Below are 19322 nucleotides of genomic sequence, written 5' to 3' on the forward strand. Positions count from 1 at the left end.
CGACACCATTACAGAAGGTTTCCCTCGTGTTGCTCGCTGTGTGGACGACTCTATCTTGTGGGATAATGATATGGCACTATCCTTTTGGCACACCGTTAGATACATCATACTATGTGCTGAAAATGGAATAGTATTTAACCCAGAAAAATTCCAATTCGCAAAAGACAATGTAGAGTTTGCTGGCTTCGACATCAGCTTAACAGGGTACAAACCATCTCAAAAATTACTTGAGGGCAGAAACTTTCCATCACCGACAAACATTACAGGAGTTAGATCTTTCTTTGGTTTGATTAACCAAGTTTCATATGTGTTTGCCCAAGCACCCATCATGTCACCCTTCAGAGAACTACTGAAACATAACAGCAGGTTTTACTGGGATGATACATTGGAACAACTCTTTCAGCAATCCAAGGAAACAATCCGAGAAAACATCCGGGAGGGCGTTCGAACATTCGAAATAAATCGCCCAACATGTCTGACTACAGACTGGAGTCGAACAGGAATAGGATTTACCCTACTCCAAAAACATTGTGCATGCCCGTCCACAATGGACCACCGTTGTGGGCCAGGACATTGGAAAGTTGTATATGCTGGCTCCCGATTCACTAGACCTGCTGAGAACCGGTATGCACCAATTGAAGGGGAAGCTTTAGCTATAAAGTTTGGATTGGAAAGCTGCAAAATGTTTGTTTTAGGCTGCCCCCACCTGATACTTGCTATTGATCACAAACCCCTTGTGCCGATATTCAATGATCGTAGTTTGGACGAAATAAAAAATCCCAGGATTTTAGATATCAGAGAGCAGACCCTGATGTACCAGTTCAGGGCCATATCAATACCAGGCGACGCCAATGGTGGAGCAAATGGCATGTCCCGTATCCCTACACATACCACCAAGGTCGCAGCAGCGGAATTGGATAGCATGGAAGAAGCGTTGCAAGCTGGAATAGAATCCCGATACAACCAAGAAACATTTCCTATCAAGATGGTGCGCATACAGCAAGAAGCCGCGATGGATCACCAATACATGAACCTCGTGGAAACAATAGAACAAGGATTCCCTGAACACAAGGATCTTCTACAGCCAAATATTAAAGAGTTTTGGAATATGCGAAGCGACCTATACACAGTTCAGTCTCTAGTATTCAAGGAAGGCCGCATATTAATTCCAAAAAACCTACGTCGCGAACTCATCGACCAACTCCACGTTGGCCACCAGGGGGTCAACAGTATGAGAAGCAACGCCAGACAACGTTTTTTTTGGCCTGGTATGGGAGCACAATTGCAGGAAAAGCGCAATCAGTGCAGGCGCTGTAACGAAATTGCCCCATCAAACCATAAAGAACCTGCAATGGAGCCTGTCCACCCAGAATACCCTTTCCAGTCGACAGTAATAGATATTTTCAACATGGCGGGACGGAAATATATGATATATGCTGACAGATATTCAGGTTGGACAGAGGTATCTTCAATGCAACAAGACGCCAGGATCTATGCAACATCTTACGCAGGTATTTTGTGAATTATGGTGTGCCGGAGGAAATTGCTTGTGACGGTGGACCCCCATACAACTCTGATGAGTGGAGGACATTTCTCAAAACATGGGGCATATCCCTCCGAGTCTCGTCGGCATATATCCACAAAGCAATGGCAGAGCTGAGGCAGCTGTCAAGCATATGAAGAGGATATTAACAACAAATGTTAGCCCCAACGGTTCACTGGATACGGATGAAGTGGCAAAAGCACTGCTACTCCATCGCAACACACCACCACCTGACATAGGTGCGTCACCATCAGAACTTCTATTCGCTTGTCCCCTGAATGACCACTTACCAAACCCCACAAAATTTCGCCGTGAATGGTTGGAACTTGCCGACATGCGCGAGAGGGCCATTAACCAGCGTTTCCTCAACAACATGAAACACACTGAAAACAGGCAACAACTCAATCCACTAAGAATTGGGGAACATGTGTCAATTCAAAATCAACATGGACACAAACCACTGCGCTGGGATAACACCGGCATGATTGTTGAAACTCTCCCCCACAGACAATACCGTGTATTAGTTGATGGCAGCAGAAGAACCACACTCCGAAACCGCCGTTACCTTCGCAAAATAAGCACGGATAGCCGCAACCTGGCTCATGATGACACCCTACCAGATGACCTACCAAACAGAATCAGGATCCATTCCCCACAGTCACCTACAAACTCAAACCCAGTACGCCCAGACAGCCAACAACACCCTCAAATACAAATAACACCAACCCCACCTTCCACACCAGGTACTCAAATAAAGAATGAACCCCTGAAAATGACAGATACAGGGCAGAATGAAAGATCTGAAGCTAGGTCTAGACCTATCCGTAACAGACGATTACCGTCTAGATTTAAGGACTTGGATGATGATAATAATAATAATAATGATAATAAAAAAAATAAAAAAAAGACTTTAAATAAAAAAAAATAAAAATAAAAATAAATAAATAAATAAAAATAACATGTAAACATAACACTGAGTTATGTACCCTTAACCCGAGCTCTCCAGGAAGGAGAGAGAAAAGGAGACTGTCATGGTGGACCCAATAAAGGTACACACGTACGTCGCTTATCGAGGCTAACTACTGTGTCTTGTTGTCTTTCCCTTATGAGTGAAGTCCTTCCCTCTTAATTATACAGTTGGTTTTTGTTAATGTTAAACCTATGTTGTTATTCAAGGTTTTCTCTCTCTATCAAAGGCGTCCAGTGACATATGGCCGAGTGGTCCTAGACATTGTATCAAAGTTTACAGTTACCCAAAGGTGCTGATTCAATCTTGAACGAAGGCAGTGAAAAAGTAACATTCAAAACAGAGAATCAGCAACTATTTTCCAAAGCCTAGCTGGAGTCCGAACACGGTACCCCCGTAATAATAATAAAGGGTTGGGTTCGAGACTCCTAACAAACGGTTCCCCAGTTTAATACAAAACACCTGACGAAGGCCGGAGGGCAAAACTGCCGAAACGTTGTGACAATAACAACCAAGATGAGGAAGTCAGTCCGACAATCTCAATCAATAAAACTCGTTCTTTAAAAAAATAGTTTTGGTAAATGTTACCTGGGTTTGTATTACACATAGATTCGAAAAAGTTGTCAAAAAACAGATTCTTTTTATATTAATATAAAAAAAGCGGTCTCGTTTATGAACATAATAACCGCTTTAAAATAAGTGAAACCACTAAGAACTTAACCAGTTAGGTAGAAAACGGACACTTAGAAAATCGATTTTATTTAAAAAAAAAAAAAAAAATACATTAAACAAGTAAAAATTTTTTTTTTTTAAATATTATGGGGGTTATAGTCTATTTTAAAAAACAATATCTCGTTCAAGAACGATCATAAAATGTGTTTTCAAACGATATTTATTCAATAAGGGACCAGTTTTCCTACCTAGCGAAAGGGGACCAGTTTTCCGGAGACGAGTTTTCCCGGGACGAGTTTTCCTAAATTCATTTTTGACACCCCTAACACGAAACTGCGAATAAAATATAAAAAACTTAATTTCTCTTTTAAAAGTGGGTTGTTGTTTTCTTTATGGATTATACTTCCAAAATAAACTATTAAAGTTGTTTTAAAAGTAATAGGAATATGTTTTTTATTTAAAAAAAAAAAAAAAAAAAAAATTAATGAATTTTACGAGTTAAGTATTTTTCAATTTTTAAACTTTAAAAATCTATCACAATTTTTCTATTGATTCAATTTTTACGATATTTTCAGGGTCAATGTGAAATTTTATGCTCTTTCCAATAAACCGACAAATTTAGACAAATGTTTTTTTTAAATTCACGCCCCCCCATTTGGAAATGTCTTAAAAAGTAAATAATTAATTTACTCAAACTTTTATATATCACAAATTGAAGATAAAAAAGATCAATAAATAATATATTCAAATTTAAAACACAGAAGTTTTTTTTAGAAATTTACCTGTAAAGTCCAAAGTTTAAAACTTTTTTTTTAACCACTTTTTTTTAAATTATTTTTTAAATGAAACCTTGATCCTTGTTCCTTTAATTGGAAAAAAATAGGGTTTGAATTACATTTTTCGAGTAGTTATAAGCTTGGAAAGACAGGGGGTCGAATTATTCAGTATATTTCACATATTCGTGAGGTCAGTTTCTGACACCTAGAGGTAATTTAATGCAATTTAATTTTTTTTTTTTTTTTTTTTTCCAGAACATAGAATTTTCTAATTTTAAAAAATACATTATAGCACTTTTTGGGTTGAAAATTTAAAATTAGCTGAAAAAGAAATAAAACAAAAGGAAAGCACTCCAAGTTGGGGGGGGGGTAATTTAATTGCTTTTTTTTCCTGGAACATAGAATTTTCAAAAAGTAACGCACTGACATGGCGCGCACCCCAACTGCCCCCCCCCCCCACCTGCCCCTAATGTAAACAGTAAAATCTTTGAAAAATATTAAATGGTGTTCTAATATGTAAATGTCGGTGCATTACTTATGGAAAAATGGTTAACTAAACTGCAGAAGCACCTATTAAGCCACATAAGTTCTATAATTGAATCCCCCTCCCGCAAAAAAAAAAAAAAAAAAAAAGAAAAACAATGGTGGTTATGTTTTTGTAAACCGCATTAAAAACTATGCGAGACAAAAAAAAAAAAAAAAAGTCCAATTTGTTGTACTTTTCTTTAATTCTAAGTCATTAAAAAATGTCAGTCCGTAATTTTTTTCCACCCAAAAATGCAATAATGTACTTTTTGAAAATTATGTTACAGGAAAAAAAAAAAAAATAGGCACTTGTACAGTTTAGTCAAGACATTAAAAATTGAAAATATCGAGAAAAAAAAAGTTATATTGTACATATCCGTTTTGGACTGAAGATCTCCGAGAAAAAAAAAAAATTCATTTAATTTGATCAATTTTTTTTTTTTACAGCGGAAAAACACGTTCTTATGAGAGTGCGTTGAAGTCAGCCATTGTGACATTTGCTGAAGCTGAACAACATGCCACGGGGAGATACTCAATGTAAAGTGTCGACACCCCTTTCCCATCTTTAATTCTTGTGGTGAATAGCTTACCTGAGTGTAGCTGCCGGAGGTGAGGATGCTCTTCCAACAATCAAGAAGAACAATAGCCTTGTGATTATTTATACTAATAGAGTAAGGTAATTGTTATAAAAACCTTCCTCCTTTGTGAAGAGTCACTTATTCCTTTATTTTTATGTTACTGTGGTTAAAAGACCTGAGAAGAAGGTCGCGAAGAAGATTGTATTTTTTTCGCAACCTCACTTCAGGTTAGCTACTCTCAGTTATATGACTTTTTTTTCAACAATTTGCGAAAAAAATACAACAGTTCAACACAATTTCTAACAGAACTTTGAGTCATTAGTAACAGCAATTAGTGACAATTCTGGAAATTGTTCAATTACCCGTACAAGGATATGGAGACCTCTGATACTTCAGCTGTGGCAGATTCCAAGGAGCGAAACCGTAACCAGATTTCCATTCTGAAGATGAAAATCAAGGGTAGGCTTCGTTTGTCCCGTGGCACAGAGATTACTCCTGCTATATTTTCTGTATTCCACAGGGAAATTTTGGAATACATCAACGAAACTGAAATCTCCATCTGCAAGTTGCAACTTTCCTGTGTCTCTGAAGAGGAAAGAGAGCTTATGGAGTCCGATTGGCTAAGTTACCAGCTGAATTTACGGAAGGAATTAGAACATCTCTCTCTCCTGTTACATCTTCCAGAGGCTAGTGGCTATTCGGAGCGACCTTCCCTTCCTTATACGCCTGGACCTTCTATGGATAGAGCTCATTCATCATTCACTGTTAGACTTCCTCAAGTTCAAATCACTGGACCAACGTTCAGTGGTTGTGAAATGGAAAATGATAGAATAAGTTTTTATAATTTCTTATCACGATTTGAAAATTGTGCAGCAGGCATGGCAAATGACGCAGAAAAATTAAACTTTTTAAAATGCTCTCTGTCTGGGAGACCTCTGCTGCTGATTAATTACTTAAGTTGCGTCAATACAAATTATCAGCAAGCACTGGCAGTATTAAAACGAGAATATTTAGATGTTAGTGACATCATTGATAAGATATTCCAAGATATTATCGATCTCTCCCCCAAGGACCTTGGTAGTTTCATCTGCAGAACAGCTTCCATTCTGGAAGAACTGGCCAGCTCTCTTGATTGTGATTTCTCTAAGGATGGTTCTGCGGGGGCCCGATTAATGGCCAAAATACTTTTTTTGAAATTTCCGAGAGCATTGAAGGGAGAGCTTATTCAGTTATGTGGCTCTAGAATTCCTTCTCTGTCAGTTTTGATGCGAGACACCAGTGAGGCTTGCTAATTAAAAGCGGCGGGTTGCCTGGTTCTTCGGATATCCATCGAAACAATTCTCGGGTAACCGTTTCAAAATCTAGAGCCACTACAACCCGAGATGTTTCTTTCCGCATAGATTCAGATTGTCAGTTTCCTTCTGGTTACTCGAGTAAACTACCTCCTCTGATTTGTGTTACCTTCGGTCGAGAAGGAAGAACTATCTCTGTAAACTGCCTATTGGATACTGGCAGTGGCAGAACGTATTTGTCTGGTGATGACTTGCACTCCTTGGGTTCCTTGAGTTCTGACAGTTTGGATTGTCATTTGAGGCTGACTACACTTCTTGGAGAATGTGAGCAAATATACAGAGAGGTGAAATTGGATGTGGACTTAGGGTCTGGTCATGTGGGGCACTTTCCGGTACTGGTTGCCAACTCATTGGACCTATCCTTATATCTAAAAAATTAGCATTTGCTGTTGGAAGAGTTCAAACGAACTGGATGTTCTCTGGCTGGGCAATTTAAGTCTGGCACTGATTTGGTAGCTATAAGTGGAATTATGGGTCTGGATCTGGTGCAACATTTGGGTCCCTTACAGTTGGTGCCTTGTTTGGGGGGGTCGGGCTTTCTCTCTTCCTGCTGGTTTGATTCCCTTTGGTGAGGTAGACACTTTTTTTCTACAAATCCTGCCCCTATTTCAAGAGATTCTACTTTGTTCAGTGCAGTGATGGAGAATACTCCCCAAGTGGAATCATCGCATGTTTGCTTCATCCTGGAAGCCGATCCTACCTATGCAGACCCCTGGGTGGATGTCTTTCCCTCTAGCGATGTGGAAAGAGGATTGGAGAAAATGTTCAGCATTGAGTCGTTGGGCATTCAGGACGGAGAAGAGATTTCAGGATATGATCAGGGTATGATTCGGCAGTTCCAGGAATCTATAACATTCAGGGATGGGAAATATCATGTGCAATTACCCTGGCATGCAGATAAGCTCTGGTTCCTTCTAATCATGCTATTGCTTTGCACGTTTTGGATCGTGTGGTCAGGAGCCTGGAGAAAAAGGGGCTGTACCAAGAGTATGTAAATGTATTCCTTCAGCAGCTACAAGAGGGCTTCATTGAGGAAATACAGGTGGATCCTCAAAATTTTGTGGACTATGTATGGGTACCTCATCGGCCAGTTTTCAAGACGGATCCGGCAGCTACTACTAAAATCAGGCCTGTATTTAACTGTAGCTTGAAGGTCGGTGGCTCTGCTTCTCTTAACGAGGCTACATACTCTGGTGTGAATGACAGGAGATATGTTGGACCTGTTGATGTCTTTTAGATCGAATAAGTTTGTCTTGGTTGCAGATATTCAGGAAAGCTTTCTTGATGGTTCGCTTTGCACTGGAGGAAGACAAGAACAGGTTCTGTTTTTTTGTGAAGGATAGTGATCGCCTTCGATGTTTCTGCTACGCCACATTGATTTTCAGATTCACCTCGAGTCCCTTTATATTGGGGAGTATCTTGAAGTTTCATGCAGCCCAATATCCCTTTGATGAATGTCAAGTTGCAATGGAGAACCAATTCTATGTCGACAACCTGGTGGTTACTGAGTCTGACCCAGCAAAGCTTGTAAGGCTGTATTCCCAGGTTAGGAGGCGGTTGCAGGAAGGTGGATTTGTGGTGCAGTCCTGTAACTCAAACTGCGACAGCCTTAGGGAGGAGATGAGGAAAGATGGTACATTGAGTACTCATGAGGCCGGATGGGAGATGGTGCTCGGGTACCGGTATGATCCTTTCATTTCAGAAAAGCTCCGCACTGCTCCTGTTAAGTGTGATCCGAGTGCATCTACTAAGAGGCAAATCCTTTCGGAATCGGCAAAGGTATTTGATCCCTTATCTCTTTGCCTGCCCATGACTATAAGGAGTAGGATTTTGGTGGGAGAATTATGGAAGCGAGGTGTGCAATGGGATGAGGAAGTCTCTCCAGAGTTTCAGTCTTCTTCGAGGAACTTGGCAGAAGACTTATCTAAATTGAGTGACATGCAGTTCTGCAGACAGGCCCATGACGGGAACCGAACTGGAGAGTTATACCTGTTTTGTGACGCTTCTAAAGAAGCATATGGATTTGCAGCCTACTATGTTCAGGACAACAATTCTGCATTGATCTTTGCCAAAGCACGAGTGGCTCCAGTGAAGGATAAGATATTACCAACTTTAGAACTAATGGCGGTATTTCTTGCTCTGAAGTGTTTGCCCACTATCTTGGTAGGATGCAAGGGTGTCCGCCCTTCTAGGTTGTGTGTGGTAACAGATGCACAAGTAGTACTGTCATGGATTTTATCAGAAACGATGACTAGTAAAAGCATCTTTGCTAGAAACAGGTTAAAGGATGTTCTGCTAATGAGCCTGGATTTGGAAACAAACTACGGCATCAGGCCGACCTTCAGGTGTTTCTACCACCGAAAACCCAGCTGACTTAATCACTCGTCGATTAACGATAAGGAAGTTCCGAGACAACTTTGACTTTTGGTACCATGGCCCTTCCTGGTTGCACGGTGGGGTCTTGACTTGGCCGGAGCAGCGATTGTGGATGAGGAGTGTGCTTCGGTGATCTCCATGCGGCAGTTCTCTACGTTTACCCGTTTGTTGAGGGTAACTTCTTTAGTCTTCCGATTCATCGGCTTGATGAGGAAAAGGGAAGACAACTACAACAAGAAAGCCGCAATTTACTTAATAAAATGTTCTCAACAGCAGGAATTTACGGCTGAATTGAATTACCTGCGGAATCCTATGGTAAAGCCTGCACCTAATCGTGTTCAGGCACTTGATCTTTTTCTGGATGAGGAAGGGTTGATCTGCTCGCATGGATGGCTGGAAAGGTCTTCTCAGTTTTCTTATGAAGTTAAGAATCCCTTGTTGCTGGGCAAGAATCATCTGACCCGACTTGTGATATTAGACTGCCATCTTAAATGTTCCCATCTGGGTATAGGGTCAACCTTAACGGAATTGAGATGTGGATACTGGGTACCTCAAGGGAAGCAGGCAGTCAAAAATGCCCTGAATTCCTGCACAAGGTGTAAAAGATACAATTCTAGGCCGGTGCTGCCTGAGAACATGGCCAATTTACCAACTTCTCGTGTCGAATTTGAGGTTCCTTATAGGAATACTGAAGTGGACTTCATAGGACATTTTTGGGTGAAGGAGGGTAACAGTGAGAAAAAAATGTATCTGTTGTTGTTCACTTGTTTGAGTGTAAGAGCAGTGCATATAGAGGTGGTGCCAGACATGAGTATATTGTCCTTTTTTCAGGCTCTAGTCAGATTTACTAATGCACATGGTGTTCCAGAGTCGATTCTCAGCGACAACGCAAAAACCTTTCTGGGTAGTGAAAGACTGTTTAAGCGCCTTTGTCTTCTCCAGGACTACCAGGCCAAAATTTGGGTCATGTAACATTAAGTAGGAGACAATTCCACTATTTTCCCCCTGGGTTGGAGGAGTATGGGAGCGTAGCATCAAGACTTTAAAATCTTGCCTATACAAGGTTATTGGTAGGGGTAAGGTAGATTATTATACCTTCCTAACTAGTCTCAGATATTCAGCGGGCTGTAAACAACAGGCCCCTTACTTATCAAGAGTCTGCTGACAGGCAACCAATGATTATCACACCCAATATGTTTATTAGACCCAATAAAAGCCCTGGTCTATTGGTACCGTTGAGAAGAGATGATCTCTCCACTAGGGTTCCTCCCAGCCGGAGAAGATTGATTGAGACGATTGGATTACGAAATGAATGGTTGTCAAGATTTAGAGAACTGTGGTACAAGGAGTACCTCCTTGACCTTAGAGGAAGGATGGCAGGAAGATTTCAGATACCATTCCAGAATCGCATTAAAAGAAATGATGTAGTCTTGGTCAAGAGCCCTTTAAAACCACGACCCTTTTGGATGTTGGGTACTATACTTGAAGTTCTCCCAGGACAAGATGGAGTGGTGAGGACAGCTCGTGTCAGACAGGACGATGGTTTGGTGAACGTCCATTCACTAAAGAATTTATATCCAATAGAAATTTCGCAATCTGATGATCTTGGGGAAAGTGAACCGAGTCAGGCGGGTGCATCCTCGCCTGTTGCTCCAGGTAGCAGTCAAAACCAGGAATCCTCTAGTTCATTTTCGGAAGGAGATGGCACTTTTTGGTTGTGTCCTGCCTGCAATAGACCTCCAGGGAACCAAGATATGATATGCTGCGATTCCTGTGATGAGTGGTATCATTTTGAGTGTGTTGGAATTGACTTGGCTCCACCCGCTAGACAGAAATGGTACTGCAGTGATTGTGCACCTCAAAAGAGACGAAGGGGTAGACCTAGTCTGTTACCTGTTCAATAGAAGTAGTCTTGGGTAGGACTATAAATTACAACCGACAGCGGAGCCTAGGCTAAGGGACAGAATGAGGGTACCCTGACCACTGTTACCTCCAGGTGGCCCTTGACTGAGGCCTAGCACTTGTTAGTCCCCCTGCAGGGTCACGCCAACTTAGTTTTTTTTAATGAAATATATATATATATATATATATATATATATATATATATAAAAATGCACTTTTTATTTTTTTTATTTTTTTTCTTTTGTTGGGAGAGTGTAGTGAATAATACATAGCTTACCTGAGTGTAGCTGCCGGAGGTGAGGATGCTCTTCCAACAATAGCCTTGTGGTTATTTATACTAATAGAGTAAGGTAATTGTGATAAAAACCTTCCTCCTTTGTGAAGAGTCACTTATTCCTTTATTTTTATGTTACTGTGGTTACAAGACCTGAGAAGAAGGTCGCAAAGAAGGTTGTATTTTTTTCGCAACCTCACTTCAGGTTAGCTACTCTCAGTTACATGACTTTTTTGTTCAACATTCTAGCGTTTCTCCCTAAAGATCGAACCTTTTGCTCGCTATTATAACAAATTGTTTTTTCGCTGTAACAAAAAAAAAAAAAAAAAAAAAAAAAAAATACTACTTGATGAAATTAAGTGCATTTTTTTTTTTTTTTTTTTTGTTTTTTTTTTTTTGGAGAACTTCGTTTCATAACGGATACGGGAAATATAACCGTTTTTGATATTTTCATTTTTTAATGTCTTGACTGAACTGTACAAGTACAAAAAAAAAGAAAAGTAAATTACCCCCTCCCCAACTTGGAGTGCTTTCCTTTTCTTGTTTTATTTCTTTTTCAGCTAATTCTAAATTTTCCGCGGGAGATTGGTACGCCATGTGAGAAGGCAGTTTGCTAGGTGAAGCAAGCCGTCGTTTATGCTGCTGCGCGCAGCGTGAACGGAAGCTGTAAAATGGCGGAAAATAGTTTGTGGGTTCAGGGGTTAATACCATGCAAACGGTAAATTTGTTTCTGGTTTGAGTATCAGATTCGTTGTCAGCGACCTCGATTACCTCTAAAAAAAAAAAAAAAAAAAAAAAAAAAAAAAAAAAAAATAGAGTGGTCTCTGTTTTTTTTTTCACACAGTGATCACCACTTATCAAGGCCCGGAAGCCACTCAGGGATAAGGGTTATTGCAAGTACATTACATTAGTGTGGAGATTTGATGAAGTGTTTACTTAAGGGGGCGGTTCATTAGGAATTTGTTAACGTTGGACTTGAACACATCCAAGTTGTAGTCCGGTGGGAAGCAGGCAGACGGAACAGAGTTCCACAGGCGTGCAGTTCTAAGAAAGAAGCTTTGTTCATGGAATCCGCGTTTTGATTTAGGCACAGATATAGAGTGGGGGAAATTTTTCACAGTGGATTCAGCTAGTCCGGTGTTTTTCGTGAAAGATTGGCGAGGGGGGACCAGAGATTGGAGTTCAGACGAGCACCTGCCATGGAAATAACGATAAAACAAGGATAGGCTCGCAACGTCTCTTCTGTGGGAGAGAGGTTGCAGGGTAGAGAAAAGGGCATCCCCCACTAAGCCACGAAGTCTATTTTGTACTCTGTCAAGGCAGGATAGGCTGTTCTTAGCAGCTCCTGCCCAGATATGGCAACAGTATTCCATATTCCATCCTTGGACATACTTGGCTTTTATATAGACAGAGAATTGCATCAGTAGTGAGATATCTTCTGGAGCGGTAGAAGGATCCCACCATCTTTCCAGCGACCCTGGCAACAGACTTGATGTACGTGTTCCATTTCAGATCAGGAGTAAAGGTCAAACCCAGAAGCTTGTCAAAACACGGGGCCTCACCCAGACGAGAGCCATCTATCCCAACTGATGCCAGACGGAGACCAGAGCGCTGATGATGTAAGGATAGGAATTTGGATGCATTAAAGGTAACCAGCCACATCTTCACCCACTGAACCACGCGCTCGAGATCAGAGGAGAGAGAATCAGAGAGAGCTTTGTCATTTACAGCCTTTGATGTGTTGCTGTAGATGGTCGTGTCATCAGCATAGATGTCAACGAATGATTTAAGTATGTGTTTAGGGAGGTCATTGATGTATATTATATGCTATGTTATAAGTTTTTATTCAAAGTCTTTATTTGAACTTAATGGATTGTTTTTTTTTTTGTCTTTAGTAACGGTTTTATTCTTTTTATCAAACAAAAATAGAACTTTTATAATGAAATATATATTATGGTGTTTTTAAAACATCGAAATTTTAATATTAAAGTTAGTTTTATTAAAAAAATGACGAGGTGTTTGCAAAACTTAATAGTCATCTACAAGAATTCCTCTGGTGATGGCGAATCAAAGACAATTATTTTGGGAATATCATGTATTGGATACAATTTTTTTTTATGATGTATTTTAATACATGAACAATGAAAAAAACTTTCTTTAAAGAAATTTTAAAATTTTATGTTAGAAAAGATCTTTTGTTTGCAAAAATTTGTTAAAAAGTTCAAATAAACAAAGACAATTATTTGGGAAATATCATGTATTGGATACGTTTTTTTATGATGTTTGATTAAATACATGAGAAATGTCAAAAAAAAAAAAAAAAAAAAAAAAAAAAAAAAAAAAAATTTTATTAAATATATTAAAAAATCTATAAAATCTATTTATGTATGTTGAAAAGTTCAAAAATTTATAATGTAATTGGAAAAATTTTTTTTTTAAACTTTAATTTTAAAATTTCGATATCGACGTTTACCTAACTTGTAGCGTATCTGGATATTTACCGTGAAACATATTTAAAAAAAACTACATTAAATAAAAACACTAAAAACATAAAACATATCCAGTTGGGTAGAAAAGTAAATTATATTGCCTTTGATAACATTTATTTATGTTTTTTGACAACTTTTTCGAATCTGTGCACAGTAATAAAAAAAAAAAAAAGTCATGTTCATTGTTTTTTTTTTTTTTTAGAAACGTTTTTGACTTCCAAATGCGGTAGGCTCATATTTTTTTTTTTTTTTAACTTTCTATGGGTTTGATATAGCCTCGTTTTTATTGGTTACAAAATGGGTGACTGATTTACCAGAACTTTGTAACTACAAAGTGAGCACCCCTTTCAAATGTCGGAATAATTTTTTTTTCATAATCTGGTTAAGTGTTCAATCAATAATAATCCAGTGAAAAAATTTCAAAAACCTATCAGTATAGAAATTACGCAGGGGGGGGGGGCTGATGGTTGTACAACTCCGCCCCTCAGTTAAGTCAAAATTAAACTCCAGTTCTTGAAACGAAAAACACTGATTTACATTACATTTTTTTTTCCGCTGATTTATTGTTACTATTCGGTTCTGAATTTCCCGTTTGCTGCATAGCAAACGGGGACGCTGTTTGTTTGCGTTCATTGTGCAGAGGCTGACAACTCTCTTTTACTAAGAAATTCATCTTTTCATCTCATAATCGCTCGATGCAACGATATTTTTTAAATGTGGCATAAACGACGTCTTCAACAAGCATGGCGTACAAATCTTCCGCGGAAAATTTGAAATTAGATGAAAAAGAAATAAAGCAAGAAAAGATAAGCACACCAAGTTGTAAAATCTTCGAAAACTTAAAAGGTGTTCTAATTGGTAAATGTCGGTGCGTTACTTACGGAAAAACGGTTAACTAAACTGCAGAAGCACATTAAGCCACATAAGTTCTACAATTGAATCCCTTTCCCGCAAAAAAAGAAAAAGTAGCGTAGTTTGCTTGGTGAAGCCGTCGTTTATGCTACAGCGCAGCAGTGCACAGCAGCACACGCATGTGGAGCGTAAACGGAAGCTGCAAAATGGTGGAAAGTAGTTCATGGGTTGAGGGGTTAATACCATGCAAATGGTAAATTTGCCAAGTTTGACTATTAGATTCGTTGTCAGCAACCTCAATTACCTATTAAAAAAACAAAAAACAAATTATAGTGTTTTGTTGTAGCTAGGCACCGCCAAAACGGGGGGGGGGGCAGGTCAGTACTTTTTGACGGAAAGTCTTTTTAAAAATCTACCAAAAATGAGGTAATTATCCGATCAATACGAAAGTTTCAGCGATTATTAGAAGAATGAACTTTATAACCGTGTACTTATTTTTCATAAACGATATTTATATATATATTTTTTTTTGCTTACAACCCCCCCCCCGTTTTGAAGTGGAAACAAATATGCTTAAAATAATCATCTGAAACTGAACAAAACATATTGTGTTGTTGTAAGGGTCAGAATTATAGATTAAAAAAAAAAAAAAAAAAAAATTGTTTGCATACCTTATTTTGACGTCTGAATATCAGAACTTCTATTGTGTTTAATTATCCCGCTTTTGAGTTTTGAAGTGTGAAATTCGGTGAATATGTTAAGTAAAATAATTAATTTAAGTTAAGCAAAACAAAAAAAAAAATTTTTTTAATATTTATACGAAAAAAGCCATTTTAAAATTTTTGATAAATAAATTAACAATTTTTTTTTAGCGAGCCGAATAATGCATGACCAGGGCATGCTTTGAATAATCGATACAAAAAAAAAAAAAAAATTCGATAAATATTGTGCCCTTTGTGTTAAAAATAGCATCATTTTTTTCGATCCCGTTTGAAAACGTTTGCCGCCTTTCGACTACGGTGGACCAAACGCGCTGAAATAATTTTTTTTTATTCTGCTTTAAATTGCCCCCCCCCCCATTTTGGGGAACCTGGCCCCCACACACATACACATTAAAAACCAAACTCATACAAATGGTCACCCATCTGGTACTGGCCAGCCTCAGCTTAATAATACATTGAAATTTTCGTCACTGAAAAATAAGTTTTTTTGGCCTGTTTGGTCTTCCATAGTTTTCTTATCAAACGCAAACGTAAACAGAGTTGATCTCGACTCTACATCGACGCGAAATATCTGGTTACCTATATGAATAAGTGGAATTATTTGAAATTCAGGTACTTATATTATAATATTTTTGCATATTCTCTTAGAAAATCATCCTAAATCTTAGACAATAAATAAATAAATTAATTATTTCAAAAACCTTTTTTTAAATATTTAAGTACGTTTTTTGTGCAAGACAAAAAATGTCAATTGTTAACTTTTTGGGAAAATTTAACATTTAAAATTTAATTAAAAATAGTAGAAAAAGTTTTACATTATTTTGTTTTCTATATGATAAAATTCAGGGTTTTATCTTTCTGGAAAAAAAAAGTTACTCAGAAATAATGGATTTTAATAAATGTAATTTAGTTTTAAAAAACAACTTGATTTTGCGGCCATTTTTGGCGGTGCCTAGTTGTAGCGTATCTGGATATTTACCGAAATTTTTTTTTCGGAGATCTGCAGTCCAAAACGGATACGTACAACATAACCTTTTTTTTTTTTTTTTTCTCTCTCGATATTTTCATTTTTTAGTGTCTTGACTAAACTGTACAAGTACCGATAAATATATAAAAATGTATATTGTTTGTTTACTTTATTTAATCAAGTGGTTACTTCCAATTCGTTCAATATAATTTTCTTAAAATAACATGATTTGACGGTATGTGACCCTTCTAGAATTGTCGAACTTAACTGCCGGGCTTAACTGCAAGACGACTAACAACTTTAGATAATTGCTAAGTATACACACGGCAAAAAAAAAAAAAAAAAAAAAAAGTTTAAACGAATTAAAATCCATTATTCTTGAGAAACTTTTTTTCCAGAAAGAAAAAAGCCTGCATTTTATCATATGAACATGTTACATTAAAAAAAAAAAAAATTCGTCGCCGTTTTTAAATGTTTTGATTTAAAAAAAAAAAAAAAAAAAAAAAAAAAAAATCGTTGCATCGAGCGATTGAGATGAAAAGATGAATTTCTTAGTAAAAGAGAGTTGTCTCCCTCTGCACAATGAACGCAAACAGCGTCCTCGTTTGCTATGCAGCAAACGGAAATGAAATTCAGAACCGAATAGTAACAATGTTAAATAAATCGGCGGAAAAAAGGTAAATTTATACAAACACCGTGACAGCGAATTAACCCTAACCCCTAACCCTAACGCTGTCACGGTGTTTGTATAATAATACCAAAAAATGTAATGTAAATCAGTGTTTTTCGTTTCAAGAACTGGAGTTCTGAATAAACATGTTACATTGAATAAAAAACACAAAAAATATATCCAGTTTGGTAGAAAAGTAACTTATCTTGCTTTTGATAACATTTATTTGTTTTTTGACAACTTTTTCGAATCTATGTACAAACCCGTAAAAATATGAGCCTACCGCATTTGGAAGTCAAAATATTTGTTTCTCAAAAAAAAAAAAAAAAAAAAAAAAAAAAAAAAAAAAAAAAAACTGAACATGACTTTTATGAAAATTAAAGTTGAGTTTATTTTTAACTTAATTTTTGGGGTTTTTTTTATTACTGTACAGATTCGAAAAAGTTTTAAAAAACTATGTTATCAAAGGCAATATAATTTACTTTTCTACCCAACTGGATATGTTTTTAGTGTTTTTTTTTTTTAAGTATTATAAATTTCACTAACATGCTGGAGAACGGTTTCATAATTTTCCATCCCTTTGTCAATTTTCATATCGTACGCCTCCCGATACATTGCTTCGTCAACATGGAACCATTTCATATCTCCCGAAGACACTTCCGTATTTAGAAAAAAAAAAATGGGTGACCGATTTACCAGAAGGTTGTAACTAAAAAGTGAGCACCCCTTTCAAATGTCGAAATGATTTTTTTTTTTTTTTTCATAATCTGGTTAAATTAAAGAAATTTCAAAAAATCTATCAGTATAGAAATTACGCACGGGGCCACGGGGGTGATGGTTGTAAAACTCCGCCATTCACTTAATTTGATAGAGTAGGGTTTTTTTTTTGTTTTCGTTTTTTTTACAGCGGGGAAAAAAAAAAAAAAAAAAAAACTTATGACAGCACGTTGAATTTTTTGAAGACGCCACGGGGAGATAACTCCGTTTAAAGCGCTGACACTCCCTATCTAAAATACTAGCTTTTCTTCCTAAAAGTCGAACCTTTTGCTCAGTATCATAAATTGTTTTTTCGCTGTGAAAAAAAAAGTGAAGTTTTGTTTCGGAGAACTTCATTCCATACGTACAATATAATTTTCTTTTTTTTTTTTTTTTTTTTTTCGATATTTTCATTTTAATGCCTTGATTAAACTGTACAAGTACCAGATATTTATTAAGTCAACAGCTGTGAAGTTTTAAAATTTCGCTTAGATTTTACCAAATCAAGTTACCGTTCTTAGTTGTTTCTAATGAAATCTGAAAAGAAAAACATGATATCGCTACAATATTACTTTTGGTAAAAGTTTACTGTAGTCGAGAAATCGGATGGGGAATACAATTTAATTGCTCTTCCTTAATGTAACCAGTAACTCTACTGAATACGCCGTACGTACCACAAAAGTTAAAACCTTTTCAGTGAGCATACACGTTTTCTTTTTAAACGCCTGGTTTCACAGTAACAGTATCAGCGGCTTCTTTCTACTTTACCTACATATGATATTATTTGGCTTCGGTCAAAATTAAAAGTAAACATTTTCCTTCAACGTATTGTTTTCTGATAGTTTCCGTAACTCGTTTACGGAGTCACATGTGCTTCTCGGTTCGCTAAACAGTCCGAAAATAAAATTCGAAAAGAATGAGTACTAGAATACTATTCTAGTACTCAAAGTCATTCTTTTCTAAGAATAGACAAATTTGATCAAGTTTCCATCTGATTACTAACCCCCTGTTCTTCTGCCATACAATCTTGCCACAAAGATTTCCATTCTGTCGGTTCCTTGCCGTAGATTTTACTCACGTGCACCAACACATCTTTCTTTTGTAATTCTTTCCTGGCTCGCTGACCCCAAAAAAATTGGTATGAAGGGGGGTCACTGTTAGTTTGTTTTACATATTCGAGATAACCCTGTTTTACAAACTCATCAAGCACAAGTTTTTTAACATCACCGAACATTTCATGCCGACAGTCTGGATCAATTCCAAGTTTATGTAAAATTTTCCACAATTCTGTATCCGAGATTAAATCACCATTCATGTAAATAATGGCTAAAATATTGAAAAGAAGACCAAGTTTTATAGCTTCATCTTCACTACACATAATGCCGTCCAGGTTACCAGAGCCAACCACGTGTTTTCTGTTCACCAAAATATATCGACCTTTCATTTTATCGTCGAGTTCAAGCAGGTCGGCACCAAAAACATTACGAAGCATTTCTCGGGCCTTTTCTACAACAACAGAGAAATGTTTTTTATGTTCCTTCAAGACATGATTGTTGATGTCAAGTTTCCTTATCGGAATCTTTTTTTGGTCTGCAATCAGGAAATATTGAACAAGTTCTGAAGCTTTTCGTTCTAAGTTCGTTGCTGTAGAAACAGAATTCGAATTTGGTTCTGAAATGAATCCAGAAGTCGACGGAACTACGGAAGAGTTGCTACCATTACTTTTTATAGATGAAGCCCCATATGGTGGAACGCTTGCAGCATTTCTAGGCGGCGGTTTTTGTTTTGGCATAGTGAAGATTACGTTTGAATAAGTGAAGTCTTCCTTTTTTTTCTACTTTAATTTACGATTCTGAAGAGGACGTTTAAAGGGGAATAACTATCGAACAACTGATGCCCCC

General features: G+C 37.4%; 2 protein-coding genes across 2 annotated transcripts in view; one reads left to right on the top strand and one right to left on the bottom strand.

Annotated features, from left to right (window-relative positions):
* Positions 1–13896, top strand: part of LOC145283787 (uncharacterized) — a 548751-nt gene extending 534855 nt beyond the window's left edge. Inside the window, exon 8 of the mRNA XM_080132858.1 lies at positions 4931–13896. Within this exon, the coding sequence (XP_079988984.1) occupies positions 4931–4962 (32 nt within the window). The 3' untranslated portion in view covers positions 4963–13896. The remainder of the gene's footprint in view (positions 1–4930) is intronic.
* LOC145283791 (non-structural maintenance of chromosomes element 3 homolog) lies at positions 13525–19301 on the bottom strand. Its single transcript, XM_080132866.1, has one exon. The coding sequence runs from the start codon at positions 19211–19213 to the stop codon at positions 18401–18403; it is 813 nt and encodes a 270-aa protein (XP_079988992.1). The 5' UTR covers positions 19214–19301; the 3' UTR covers positions 13525–18400.
* Positions 19302–19322: the final 21 nt, after the last annotated feature.

Source organism: Euprymna scolopes, chromosome 8 (assembly GCF_053919585.1).
Source record: "Euprymna scolopes isolate OS-2025 chromosome 8, ASM5391958v1, whole genome shotgun sequence".
Taxonomy (NCBI): Eukaryota; Metazoa; Mollusca; class Cephalopoda; order Sepiida; family Sepiolidae; genus Euprymna; species Euprymna scolopes.